We start from the raw sequence: 14,440 nt of genomic DNA on the forward strand, positions 1-14,440 counted from the left end.
GCTGAGGATTGAACTCACCACCTCATACATGCTAGGCCAGCGCTCTACCGCTGACAGGCTCCTGATTTTATATGTAAGAATTTAAACTATTAGTAACATTAACTATTGAATCTATAGGAAGTAAATCTTACTGACTTTTCTTAAGCCATTAGCTAATATTAAATATTGTAATTTTTAAAAAGAAACCTATTCCTAAATTATGTAATTGAATATGCCCACTTTCCAATGTGAATGATAAGAGCATTATGCTATTTCATGTTCTTTTAGGGAGAAATTAAATGGTTTTCATAATGGTTAAATGATCTCAGAGATGTGTAGTCCATTATATTTTGAAAATTTGCCTTGTAGACAATTGCAAAAAAGTTCTAGGAGAGAATACCAAACCTAATTATGGTTGTCAAGTCACTATTCAGTCCGAACAAGAAAAGCAGTTAATGAAACAATATCGACGTGAAGAAAAACGAATTGCCAGACGAGAAAAAAAGACTGGAGAAGATGGAGAAGTTTCTGGAGAAGGACTTATGGGCTTTGATCCTAAGGAATTGCGGATACACAGGTAATCAAAGCAAGAATCTGAAAAACACATGTTTATAATCAGTACTTTTACATATTTTTCTAGTGTGATTTTAGCAATTTGGCAGATTCTTTTAGTCCCATTTTCTTGTAACAACGAGTTTCATTGAATAAAAATTTTCTGGGGAAAAAACAGTCATCTGCTAATTAGAATATTATTGGTTGCATTCACATCCATGAGAGATTTAGATTACAGAGGTAAGCTATTTTTAGTTGCTACACATATTCCAGTCAATGAAGTTATAGAAAACTTATTTACATTTATTTTGAGGGTTTTGTTTTCTTCCCAACTTAATTATACTTTTATTTGTGTGTATTGTTCTCTAGAAGTAGAAAGGAGGAAAATGAAATGAAGTCATTATTGCACTTGATGTTTTAATTATTGTAACTTTTCCAAAAAGGAATTTTTACCTTGAAAATATCTTCGAGTTGTGAAAATGCAAAACTATAAAGAATGAACAATAAGTCAGATTTACTAAATGGTATTTAAAAGTAGTAAATACAAAATGTGCTAAATCCTATTTGGTTACCCCCCAAATTTTTGAATTGCTGATATCTTTGTTTTTGTAGTTTAATTTTTTTCTTTATAATGGAATGCCACCAGAAGTAATTATTATAATGACCTTGCTTTCCTTTTCAAAATAAAAATGTCAAATTTGGCCTGCCATTTTTTGTATTTTCAGAGAGCAGGCACTTCTGAATGCTAGAAGTGTTCCAATTCTTAGCAGGCAGAGAGACATGGACATTGAAAAAATTCATTATCCCCATGTTTATGATTCCCAGGCTGAAGCCAGGAAAACATCAGCATTCATTGCTGGTGCAAAGGTATGTCACTGGTTTATAACAACAACTCTTGGAAATATGTTTGTTCTGAGGCAATGACACATAGCTTTCCCTGTTTCCTTTGTGAATACAGTGCAAGTTGATTAGTTTATGCTAAAATATTTTAAAATATTTAAAATAATAGGGTATATGAGATATTACAATCTGTATAAAGTTCTGACATATAGTAAGTATTCAGACAATATTTCTTCATTTCTCTTTCATTATTGTTGAAATTTATAATTTTGAGTATTATCAGTTATATCATTGCTTGACTAAGCTTTATACCATATATTGTATGCTATCCTACTTGTATGAGTACATTTGTCTTCAATGTAGTTAATGTATACGTTAAGATTCGTCAATGTACTGTGGCCTGTATGTCATATAAGATACTTGACATAATAATGGAGTGTGGTTTTTATTTATTTATTTTTCATTTAGGTTTGTTTTTCTTTAAATTAGCTAAATTTATTTGCCAGGACTGTGTCTTAAAACCAATAGCATTCTGTATTTCTCTCATTAAAAAATCTTTACCAGAGAAGTTCTTTTGTTTTTTTTTAATTCTGAATTGTTATTTTGATATTTATAGATGATTTTACCAGAAGGAATCCAAAGAGAGAATAACAAGCTTTATGAAGAAGTAAGGATTCCCTATAGTGAACCAATGCCAATTGGCTTAGAGGAGAAGCCAGTTTATATCCAAGACTTAGATGAGGTGAGATAAACCTTTTATAGAGTTGATATTTTTGAGGCTTGCTATGTACTATAAATGAACTTATATTGGAAAAAAATTATTTTTAAAAGTAGCTTCCTAATATAAATCAGAGACATAAATGGTTGATTACTAAAGAACACCAGGGAAGTTTAAATTTTTCAAAACCACGTATATATCCATTTGTTTGTATACTGAATATATATATATGTGTGTGTGTGTGTGTGTGTGTGTATTTATATTTAAAATATAATTTATTTTATTTAAAAAATAATTTCAAATAAAATTCAAAAAATAATATATTTAATATATTTAAAATATTTTAAATAAAATTCAAAATTATATATTTACATCTATCTATCAATCCATCTGTCTATGTTTTCATATTTATTTTTATTATTTTAGGTAATTTTTTTGGTTTAACCTATGTAAATTGACAATTAAAATATTTTAAAGGGTTTATGTATTTATTTATTTATCAAATGGTCACCCTAATATAAAATAAAATGCTTTTTCTGGGAGATGGGCCAAATTATAAAGTACTTTGTTTATCTTATTTCTCCACAACTTTTTAATTTTTGGTAAATTCAAACTAATGAAAATGTTGTTTGAGTATTAGTATTCATATATCCTTTACTTAGATTCATATTAAAGTTTTGCCATACTTACTCTTTCTCAAAATAAAATGTCATTTAGTTTAAAGTTTATATATTATTTGAAGTTTTTTTTTTTTATCATCAAAATGAAGCTGGGGGGTTTTTAAAAAAAATGTAAAACAATACATAGTCTTTCAGAAATAAAAATAATGCAGGTGAGCAAGATGTTTTAGTCAGTCTTTGCACTGCAGCAACCAAAAGATCTGACAACAACAATTTTAGAAGAACAAAAGTTTATCTTGGAGCTCACAGTTTAAGAGATCTCAGTCCATAAATGGCTGACTCCATTGCTTTGGGCTCTATGTCATGGCAGAAGGGTATTGAGGAAAGCAGCTCAGGACTTATAACTGGGAAGCAGAGAGAGCTTTTGGGGGATACCAGATATCTAAACCATAACATTCCGTGTGAGCCCACACACACTCATTCCCATTTCGCAATGCAAAAATACATTTAGTCCATTTTCAAGAGTCCCTATAGTCAGCAATTTTAGCATTTCCCAAAAGTCCACAGTCTCGTTTGAAACTTGTAGTACACTTTCAGCATGAGGCCCTGTAAAATTCAAAAGCAAGTTACATGTATCAAATATATAAAGGAACATAGTTGATGTACCACATGGTTGATGCCAGTGTCTGCTGCCATCTTGATCAGTAGCTAAGCCTTCTAGGACCATGGCTTCAACAGGCTTTGAGTGCCTGCCTAGTTGGCTGAGTGTAATAAAACAATTTCCTAGGCTACTCTGTGCAAGCAGGGTGGCCCACTGGTCTCTTCTTAAGGGAATTTTTACTTTTACACCATTAAGCCTGAGATAGGTATGGTCTTGCCAATTCCTGAGATTTCATCAAGACTTCTTTACTTGGGCTGGGGTTGTTACAGCTCAGTGGTAGAGTACTTGCCTAGCACATGTGAGGCACTGGGTTCCATCCTCAAAACTACATAAAAGTAAATAAAGTTATTTTAAAAAAGGCTTCTTTACTATTGTTTCTTGGTGAAGTATTTAGTGTTTCTATGATAGCTATAATATCTTTAGCCATACCTTCCTTTGCCCCAAGTTTACTTAAAACAGTTTTATGTCCAAACTAAGTTTTTTAAATCTTCCTGTTTCACTTTCTGATCCTAATTATCACAATAAATTTGGCTAGCTGCCAGCAATATCCATGCCACGACCTGAATGCTATGCTGCCTACAGATTTCTTCCACCAGATTAAAAAGTCCATCACCTTTAAATTCAGCCTTACAGAAAGTCTCAGGACACTGGCAAAATGTACACAACTTCATAGCCAGAACAGAATATGAATGGTCTCTAGTCTAATTTCCAATAAAGTCCTTCTGCTTGGAAACCTCATGAACCCTGTCTTGACTGTTCATACTCCTATTGGCATTCTAGTCTTCTGAGCTCACACAGAAACACCCATTAAGTTGTTGATAACATTCTCAAACTTTTCCAGCTTGCATCTCTAAACTTTTTAAAGTTGCTTCCACAAAATCTAAAAAGCTCCAAAAACTTCTGAACTGTTATGGGGAGACACCTCAGAAAGCACTCTAAGTCCGAATTCAAATCAAAAGAGAGTTTTATTTACCTGGCCAGCGACTGTCACCCACCGCAGAGACTCAAGCTCTGTAGGAAGACAGCAGCTTCCTTGTCTATCCAAAGAGAATATAAGCACAAAAACCACAACTCAGTGACTTGCTTATCGTCATGTAAGCTAGCCAGTCATTGAAATTAAAACATTAATAATCGGGACCTGTGGGCTCTATGCAGGACTGGAATTTTCCAGTCAGCAAGCAAGTGATAAACAGAAGCCAAAAATAGCATTAGCTTTGCAGTTCAGTTGACCACAGCCCTGGGTTCAACCAGGTGTTAGACAGTCACATCCTGAATATGGGCGGGGGTCACTGGGGCGAGAATCTTCTTCAAAGTCATGTAGACCCACAAGGGCATTCAAACCCAGGATGTAGCTCACCTCGACCACTCCTGCATCCTGAGTAGGGTACAATTTAAGGGGTACAAAGTACAGAAAGACACTTTTTAAAATAAGAAAACAGCTTTCATTTCAGTTTCTCAGAAACAGCTCTTGTAACAGTTTTTTATAGAAGACACCAAAATGGAGTCTTAGACCTGTCTATAAAAGTTCTTGCTTTATGATTGTCTTATCTCACTTATCAAAATCTTATATCTATAATCTATATTTTTTCCGTAACCTATAACTTACATTCTTATTGATTGTATTTATCAGTTCACACCTTAACAGAACCATATGGTCACATTAGTCACAAGGACCCTACTTCTCAGAACCAATTTCTTTTTTATTCACTTTTTTATTGCTGTGACCTAAAGATTTCACAAGAACAATGAGAGGAGGAAATGTTTATTTTGGGGTTCATGATTTCGGAAGTCTCTGTCCCTATATAGCCAACTCCATCGCTCTGAGTCTGAGGTGAGGCAGTAAATCATGGCAGATGAGTGTGGTGGAGGAAAGCAGCTCAGGACATGGAATTTGGAAGCAGAGAGCCCACTTTCTTCCCTAGGGACAATATAAACTCCAAAGTCATGCCCTCAGTGACTGACTTCCTCTAGCCACATCCTACCTGCCTACAATTACCATTCAGTAAATCTCTATCAAGGGATTTATGCACTAAGCATGTTAAAGCTCTTATAACTCAGTCATTACATTTCTAAACTTTCTTGAATTATCTCATATGAGCTTTTGGGGGCCACCTAATATCTAAACAATAACACCAAAGGAGCAAAATAAAGCAATACAAAAATATCCACAGAATAACAAACATAAATTGTATTCTTTATATATTTGTGTATATGTATTTGTTTTACAAAAAATGGAATTGCATCATTTTATGTGTGTGCAATTCATGTATATTATGTTTTTCAATGTCAGTAGACACATTGCATCAGTTTTTAAATCACACAATATTCCATTGAAGTCTTGTTATTTTTAAAACAATTCCTTATCATATTCAATGTTAAGCTATTTTCTACAGTAAGTTTTTATAACAGAATGAAATTCTAATTATGTCTTACATCAGTATTTTTTATGATGCATCAGAATTGCCTGTAAGCCACTCCCAAAGAACCAAAGGCCAAATGTTTTCTCTGATATGTGGATGCTAATTCATAATGGAGGGGGTGGAGAATAGAGGTATTTTGGACTAGAATGAGGGTAGTGAAGAGAGGAGATGGGGCGCAGGGGTAGAATGAATCAGACATCATTACCCTATGTGCATATATGATTACATGACCTGTGTAACTCTACATCATATACAACCAGGAAAATGAGAAATTATACTTAATTTATATATCATGTGTCAAAATACATTTTACTGTCATGTATAACTAATTAGGGAAGGTGCACTGGGGTAGGAAAGATGGTGGAATGAGATGAGCATCATTACCCTAGGTATATGTATGAAGACACAAGTGGTGTGACTCTACTTTGTGTACAACCAAAGAAATGAAAAATTGTGCTCCATTTGTGTACAATGAATTGAAATGCATTATGCTGTCATGTATAACAAATTAGAACAAATAAATAAATTGTTTAATTAAAAAAATTAGATGGGGTCTCTGGATTAATCCAGTTTCACTGAGTTGGTAGTTACAGAAGTAAAAGCAACAACAAAGACAGTTTATTGGCATTTCTAACTGAATTGTCTAGGAGTAAAGCTGCATGTGTGGCCATCTTGGCTACATCTAATGATGTCATTGGATCCATCATTGTCTCTTTTTCATTCTTTCTCTATTTTTCTTTATTTCTTTATTGTTTCTCTTTCCTTCCCTCTTACCTTTCTCTTGCTCATGTCCCTTTGTTTTCTCTTATTCTTTTCATCTCTGGATTCCCATATTTGCTTTCTCTATAAGGTGAGGGAAAAGTATATGTCAGAAGCTCAAACATATTTGTTTTCTCATACTTCAATCCCAGAAAGAAGAGTATTCCCACAAGTTCTGACAGGAAAAAAAGAAAGAAAAAATCTCTTGGGATTAAAGTTTTATTTTCCTGACACAGGATCACAGTTTATTTCCGAAACAATGCCTTTTTCTTTGGTGGGAGTGTGGGGCTCTTGCTGATAATTATGTGTATCCTTATTGTCAGCTTCCTCGAGCCACTAAGAGTGAAGGAGGAATTTTCCACAGCAAATGGGGATACTATTATTATCTACAGAAGAAAAAACACAAAATTTTTGAGTAGTTATATGACAATGGGGGAATATATATATTTAGTTTTAGTACCATGGATTTATTGATTAGAATCATAGCAAAATATTGCTTTTCTAGTGTCTTGAATAAATCACTCCAGAAGAAGGATCTAAAATAGTCTGTTGTTTCAAAGGCAGTGAAAATTAATAGTTTGGAAACCAAATGCCTGTATGATAACAAGTTCCTTTAGAAAACCAAGTGATTACATTTCTGGTAGGATTATTTTTGAAAATTAGATTTGAGGCATTAGAAATTTAGAGAATGAATAGAGAACTTCTTTTTCTTTATTAAAGTTTCATTTTTCTTATGAATCTGTAGACATTCTTTTTAGTAATTAATGCACAGGAGGTGTAAAATAGGACATGTCCCATCTATGTGTGTGAGTTATGTGCTTCCTTTTTTTCTTAATAATAAACATTTGATACCTTGAAACTTGTTCTTTTTGTTTTCCTTCTCTTCTGTGTGTTGAGTAGATCTAAACTATTTCAACCAAAAAAAAAATGGATTTTCAAGCTTTTTAATCCTTATCATTTTCCTAGCTTCATTGATACTATTGTCATGTATTTTAGTTCTATGTTCTTTTAGATTTTTAGTTCTATATTGTTTTAGATTTTACACCATACATTGTTGTTGTTATTAATTTATAGTGAAGTTATTTGGATTTACTATTTAATTAAAATTCTATCAGTGCTTTCATAGTATATCAATTTCTTTCTCCAAATTTTCTATAGTGAAAATGTGGGTGTTGCCAAAAGCCTTTTAAATTTTCTTAATCTAAGTATCCTTTTTTAAACTATTATTCTTGAGATATTTAATAGAATTCTAAGTTCATGCTTTTTTTAGCACATTTAAGATATTATTCTATTATTACCTTCTTTTCCTTTTTGATTTTGAGATGTCTGCAGTCTTAGCGTTTGTTTTAAGGTAAATTTTTCTCACTGGCAGCTTTTAAGATCTTCCCTTGGCTTTTCGAATTTTGAAGTTTTCCTGCAAAATTATGATTCATAATTTTCTTTTTAACTTCCTTTTTGTTTTCTCATTATATTAGAGGACTTTTTACCAGCAACTAAAAGATGTGATTGGGGAAAGACTTTATATACCTTGGCAGATATGTTAAATGACATACAACAAAAACAAAAAAATACAGGTTGCATCCTTGCATTCTGTGAACTTATAGCATTGTTGGGATATTAAAAAGCATTTTTGTTGAGTATTTGCCCACAGTACACTATGAAATGCTTCAAGTACTAAATCAACAGTTCAACTTCAGGGTAATTTTATATAGAAAGCTATGGAGGCTTAGTGAAAACTTCTTGTGGAACTGTTTCTTTACTGCTTATTCTGGGGGCATTGAGTTTTATCAGAAACTATGGCAGTTAACTTATTTTTTTTTTTTTTAAACACATCTGCTGTGGGGTATACAGAAAAAGAGAGTTCCTAATTTCTCTTCTTTTTGTTACTAGGATTCTAGGTGTTCTTTATCACTAAGCTACGTCCCCAGCCCTTTATGGTTTTTATTTTGAGACAAGATCTCACTAAATTGCTTTGGGCCTTGCTAAATTGCTGAGGATGGCCTCATACTTGTAATCCTCCTGTCTCAGCCTCCCAATCACTGGGATTGCAAGCATGTGCCACTGTGTCTGGCCACTTTCTAATTTCATGTTGAAAAATTTTTGTGGACCTGGCATAAAATAAGAAATTTTGTGTCATGTTTGTTGCTCTTTGTGTGGAATCTTCAAAAATAATTTTATTTATGAAAATTTGTTCACTGTCAGGAAGGCATTATTTTACTTATTACAATATTGTTTAAGGTATTACTATGGAAATCATGAGAAAAAAAGGGAAAATTCTTATATAACCTTAAAAATTTATATTTTCTCTTCAAAATAAGAATATTTTTTGTTTTGATGCCTTAACCTCTTCAGGTTTACAGTGCTATAAAGTCTACTGGGAGCACTAGCAAACAACTAACTAGGAAAAGGGCACCAGCTGCTTTGAAAAATACCTCTTCCACTGCAGAGAGTTTATAGTTAACATCTGCTAGAAGCATTCAAACAAAATAATTTTCTTTATAATCTATACTTTGTTGATTTTATAGCAGGACATTAGAATGCATTAAAGGCACATTGAGCTGTCCCAGATTTATAATTTTAGAAGTTAAATAAATTCAGAAGTCTGAAAATTAACTTGTAATATGGGAATTTTAAATTGCCTTTAAAATGACTTTAGTCCTTGTCTTGCAATATACTTATGTGTTGTGTTAAATAAGCAGGAATACTTGATATGATTGTGTTGTTGTTTATGGGTTTTCTTACCATTATTTGACTTTGGATATATGTATCAATTGGTTGTCTCTGATATTCTCATGATTTATTTATCAGCATATATTTTACACATTTTTGTTAGGTTCATTTCTTTATATTTTTTAAAATATTCATTTTTTAGTTGTAGTTGAATTCCTCATTACCTTTATTTTATTTATTTTTATATGGTGCTGAAGATCAAACCCAGGGCCTCACATGTGCTAGATGAGCGCTCTACTGCTGACAGACCAGCCCCAATATATCTTTATATTTTATGTTATGTTTTCTCATGTCATTTTTTTTTCCCCAGGACATCCTCTTTTCCTTCCCTTTTCTGCCTGTTTTACTCCCTCTACTGGTCTACTATTTACTTACAGTTTTTTTTTTTTAATTGGTACTTTATAGGTACACATAAAGCTGAAATTCATTGTTGTATATTCACATATATACATGGCATAATTGGGTCAATTTTATTCTGCCGTTCTTTTCTTTTCCTTTTCCTTCTTCCCTTCTTCTCTGTCACCGTTCTCAACTACATTGATCTCCGTTCAGTTTTCCTGGGATCCCCACTCCTCCTTTTTTCTCCTTCTTTTGGTAAAGTTTACACATATGAGAGAAAACATTTGATCATTGAATTTCTGACTCAGAATGATGTTCACCACTTCCATCCATTTACCAGTAAATGCCATAATCTTCTTTATGGCTGGGTAAAAGTTTGCTGTGTATATATACCATATTGTCTTTATTCATTCATCTGTTGACAGGTACTTTTGTTGGTTCTATAACTTTGCTGTTGTGAACTGTGCTGCTATTAACATTGATGTGGTTGTATCAATATAGTATGATGATTTTAGTTTCTTTGGATAACTACCAAGGAGCAGGATAGCTAGGTCATATGTAATTCCATTCCTAGTTTTTTGGGAAGTCTCCATTACTGTTTTCCAAAGTGATTTTACTAATTTGAAGTTCTGCCAAAAATATAAATGTTTTGTATTTTTCTGTTAAATTTTTCTGAGGTACCATTTAATTTCTAGTTCCTATACCTATTTTTCAACAATAGATTTAGCTTTTAGCTAGTGCATGAAATTTTTGATATCTAATTTTGTATGTGTCAGCCTGATTAAGCTGTAATCTTATTATTGCTACTAAATTTGCTTATAGAGTCTTGAGTTTTTTCTGTAGTCATATATGATCTGTAAACAATGGCTTTGTGTCTTTTGCTTTCTAATCTTGAAATCTTCTATTTATTCTTCTCTGTTGACCAAGATCTATAAGATGTTGAGTAAAAGTGAAAAATATATTAACAAATTTTATCCAAAATTTGGATATGAGATTCCAAATGTTCTTTCTAGTTGAACTTTTATTCTGCCCTTGGTAGGATTATGATGCATAATGATGATGATAACATGGGAATGTGTATTTTGGTAATTTTTATTTTCTACTTTTGTATAAATATATATTATATGTATTTTAACATTTTCCTCTCATTGAATTTTTGTTATCCTACCTTAAAATCTATTTAAGATTATTCTTAAAGTCAGGAATTCTGTGATTTAAAGATATTCACTTTGTCTCTCTTTGTACAATTTAAAAAAGAAAATGACTTAAAATTGTTTTTCATATCAAGGTTCTAACTTTTTTTGACAGAGCAAAAGATTTGGTGAAAATATTTGTTGTTTTACTCATTTAATGTCACATTGTCACATTCAAATAAATGCCATTAGTTTATTTCCATAAAATAGATATGAAAATTCTATATTTTTATCTTAGTTATTTAAAATATTAAAATATTTTGAAGGGGCCAGTTTAAATATGTATTTTAAAATTTCTGTTTTTAGGAAATCAGTATGTTAAACTTTGAAATACACACATATGCACATACACACGTATAGATCAGGTTGCTCTAAATAAGTCGTTAGTACTTTCCTTTATAGATCTTTTTGATTTTTATTGTTGATATTAAATTCTTATCTTGAATTGATAAATGTTTCAAATATTCTGGGCTTAAATGGTAATGAAAATAGTTTTATATCTTTAAGAGAGTTATAGTGAGAATTCTTTAAAATTTTAAGGCGATACATATTTAAAATGACATCCTTGCTAAGTTTTCATGAGGCCCTGGGTTCAATCCTACCACTGCAAAAAATAATAATAATAATGATATTAGAACAATTAAATAATAAAATGACATCCTTGATATAATTATTTTGGAGAAATTTTAAAGTTCTATGTATTATAAAAAATTAATAACTTACCCATAATTCAACATGAGTAACATTTTGTAGATTTGACCATGTAAGTGCTAAAATACTTTGCCAGTTTTAAGGATTTTGGCCAGGATAGTGGCAGTGATTTAAAGGTTAAAATCGGAGCTAAAAGGAATTATTACCACAAATATCAGCCAAGAAACTAAAAATGACATTTTCATTGTGGGATTCAACAGAATTTGACAGAGGATCTTTTGCTTCAGATTAATTGCCATGATTAGAGACACAGCTGTTTATCAGAAGGCAAATCCTACAATTTTGGCCAACTAGACTGTAATACCATTAAATAATTTTAAGCTACAACATTTAAATAATCCTAAAGGGATAGATGCAGTATACACACAGCCAGAATTAGTTCATCTATCTTATGAAAATAATGTATTAACATCATAGAAAACACCAAATTCATAGCTACCATGTGTTTTCAGCTTGCAGCCTTTGTGTACTTTAATTATAACACTGATTTTGTGAAACTAACTCTCACTCATTATGTTGGCTCTATCTAAAGACAAGCAAAGCAAACCTAGATATCTCAAACCCATATCTATGGTTAAAACATGTTTTTTACTATGATCACATATACTGTTAATATGACTATTGATGCAGCACTGTAGTGAAGGTGTTTCAGAGTATTGTTAAAAATGTGCTGGCAGGAACTCTGGATGATTTATCTGTTGAGATTGCTGTGATTGGGCAGCCAACGTTTTGTGTTTTTAAATCTCCCCCATGAGAACTTTGTTTTTATTCAGCATTCAGCCATTGCTCAAATCATAACTCTCCCAGGAAAAAAGGGCATCTTATTCTCCTAAGAAAAGGTTAAACTCTGACTCCTATTATACCTTAAATTCTTCTTAAATGTCTTTATGGTTTATATTTTTCTTTCCTCATGTTTTTTTCTTAAAGGGGTGTAAAATCTCCTTATTTATCTATTCATTTTCAAGGAGTAGAATGTAGACAACCTAACCTATTTATTTAGCTAATTTTTTTTATTGTGTTTCTTAGATTGACTGTTTTCAATATGAGGGAATTTTTATGAATTGGTACTTATAGACTTGTTGAATTTTTTCAGTTAATGTTTTAAATGGTATAAATGGATTCAGTTAAGTAATAAAAGGATTATGAATTATGTTTGCAATTTCTAATTCTAGCTGTATTTCATATTGCTTTCTTTGTATGTAATAAAGTTTGTCACCATTTCATTTTAGAAAATAACTTTCGATTTTCACAAAATTTTACAATCTCATTTCCTTCAAGGATTTAATAGTAGATTACTCTCTTGAGCTGTTTTGTTACTAAGATTTAATTTCCCCTACCCAGGTTGTCTGGTTCAAAATGAATTATTATCATGAGACATTAAAATACATGACCCTTAAGAAACTAGAAAATAACAGTGACCAAGCAAAGTCTTCCATGTCTTAATAAACAGATTGTTGTAATTTTTCAGTGTTTTTTCAAGAAGATGTAGAAATTAGAAGTTTGGTATTTTGTAAAGATATAGTATTCCATATCATGAATAAAGAGGCAAGTCAGCTATTTTGTATTATTGACTTTATATTTTTGTATTTACTTTTATAAATCAGATAACTTGGTTAAAATTCAATATCACATTTTGAAATTGGATACCTGAGTTCCTCCATTTTTAATGATGTCAATTGTAATTCTTTGTCTCTTTTTTTCTTATTGCATAGTGTAACTCTTACATTTCAAAAACTTTCTGAAAATATTACATTTTGAAATTTACATTTATATTACTTTTTGAAAACTTATATTTCAGAATCCTTTATATTAGTGGAAAGTTTCTTATTGATGTCTTCTGTCTGCCCTGGTCTGCTGCTCCCTCCCAATAATAACTACTATGTTGAATTTTATGTATTCTTCTAGTTTCTATGAGCAAATACAGATTCTTATTCCCTGTTTCTTCTGCCTCCAGTATTGGATAAAACATAACAGTCCTGCGGTGAGGTTGTAAGGAAAAAGATACACTCATACATTGTTAGTGGGACAACATTCGAGTACAACCACTCTTGATGGAGCAGTATAGAGATTCCTCAAGAAACCATGGATGAAATCACCTTACAACCTCACCAGTATTTATTGTTGTTCATATTGTTGATCATAGCCATTCAAATCACCATATCACCCAGCTACCCGACTTTTCCACAAAGATCTAAAATTGGCATACTATAGTGATATAGCCACATCAATATTTATAACAACACAATTCACAATAGCTAAATTATGGAATTAACCCAGATACCTATCAATAGATGAATTAAGAAGTTGTGATATAGATATACACACACACACACTGGAGTTCTACTCAGTCATAAAGAAGGATGGAAGTATAACTTTGCTGGTAAATTGACGGAAATGGAGAATATCATGCCAAGTGAAATGAGTCAAACTCAGAAACTCAAAGGTTGAATGTTTTTTCTCCTATGCAAAAGCTAGAGTAAAGTAAAGGAAACAGGATCAAAGAATAGAATAACAGAAACAAATAGACTACTGTTTCTAAATTATAAATCTAATCACTCCATTCTAGCTTGAAATTTTCCGAAGTCTTCTCGTTGCCAATTTTGACTGAATACGGTACACAGCATATAGAATCCTTCCAGACACAGTATGCAGGACTCTTCAAAACATGAGCCCTTGTTATTACTCTTCCCACCACCATCTGAACAATTTTATTCCTTCATGTTATATAGAAAACCTTTCTTAACCATAAGAAACTCTTCATTATAATTCATTTGAACATTCAAAAGTAATTTCTGGTTTCCTCCAATTTCTTAAGTAAGCATTATATTTATTTCTATCACATTTCACCATATTTCAAAAGATTAAAGGGACTCCCATTTCTCTTAGAAGCTAACATTCAAACAACCCTGTTTATATAT

The 14,440-nt window shown here is 31.8% G+C and overlaps 1 protein-coding gene across 4 annotated transcripts in view; it reads left to right on the top strand.

The window, feature by feature from the left end:
- The window catches only part of Ascc3 (activating signal cointegrator 1 complex subunit 3), a 382,235-nt gene that overhangs the window by 85,630 nt on the left and 282,165 nt on the right, over positions 1–14,440 (top strand). For all 4 annotated transcript variants that reach the window (XR_006848984.2, XM_046430755.2, XM_046430758.2 and 1 more), the window contains exons 6-8: positions 349–556; positions 1,257–1,398; positions 1,988–2,113. Coding sequence is in view for 3 of the 4 variants with exons in the window: in XM_046430755.2 (XP_046286711.1) it covers positions 349–556; positions 1,257–1,398; positions 1,988–2,113 (476 nt within the window). In the remaining variant the exon portion in view is untranslated. The remainder of the gene's footprint in view (positions 1–348; positions 557–1,256; positions 1,399–1,987; positions 2,114–14,440) is intronic.

This window comes from Marmota monax, unplaced genomic scaffold (assembly GCF_021218885.2).
Source record: "Marmota monax isolate L192 unplaced genomic scaffold, Marmota_monax_Labrador192_F-V1.1 WCK01_AAM20220418_F8-fsc00013, whole genome shotgun sequence".
NCBI classification, from domain to species: domain Eukaryota; kingdom Metazoa; phylum Chordata; class Mammalia; order Rodentia; family Sciuridae; genus Marmota; species Marmota monax.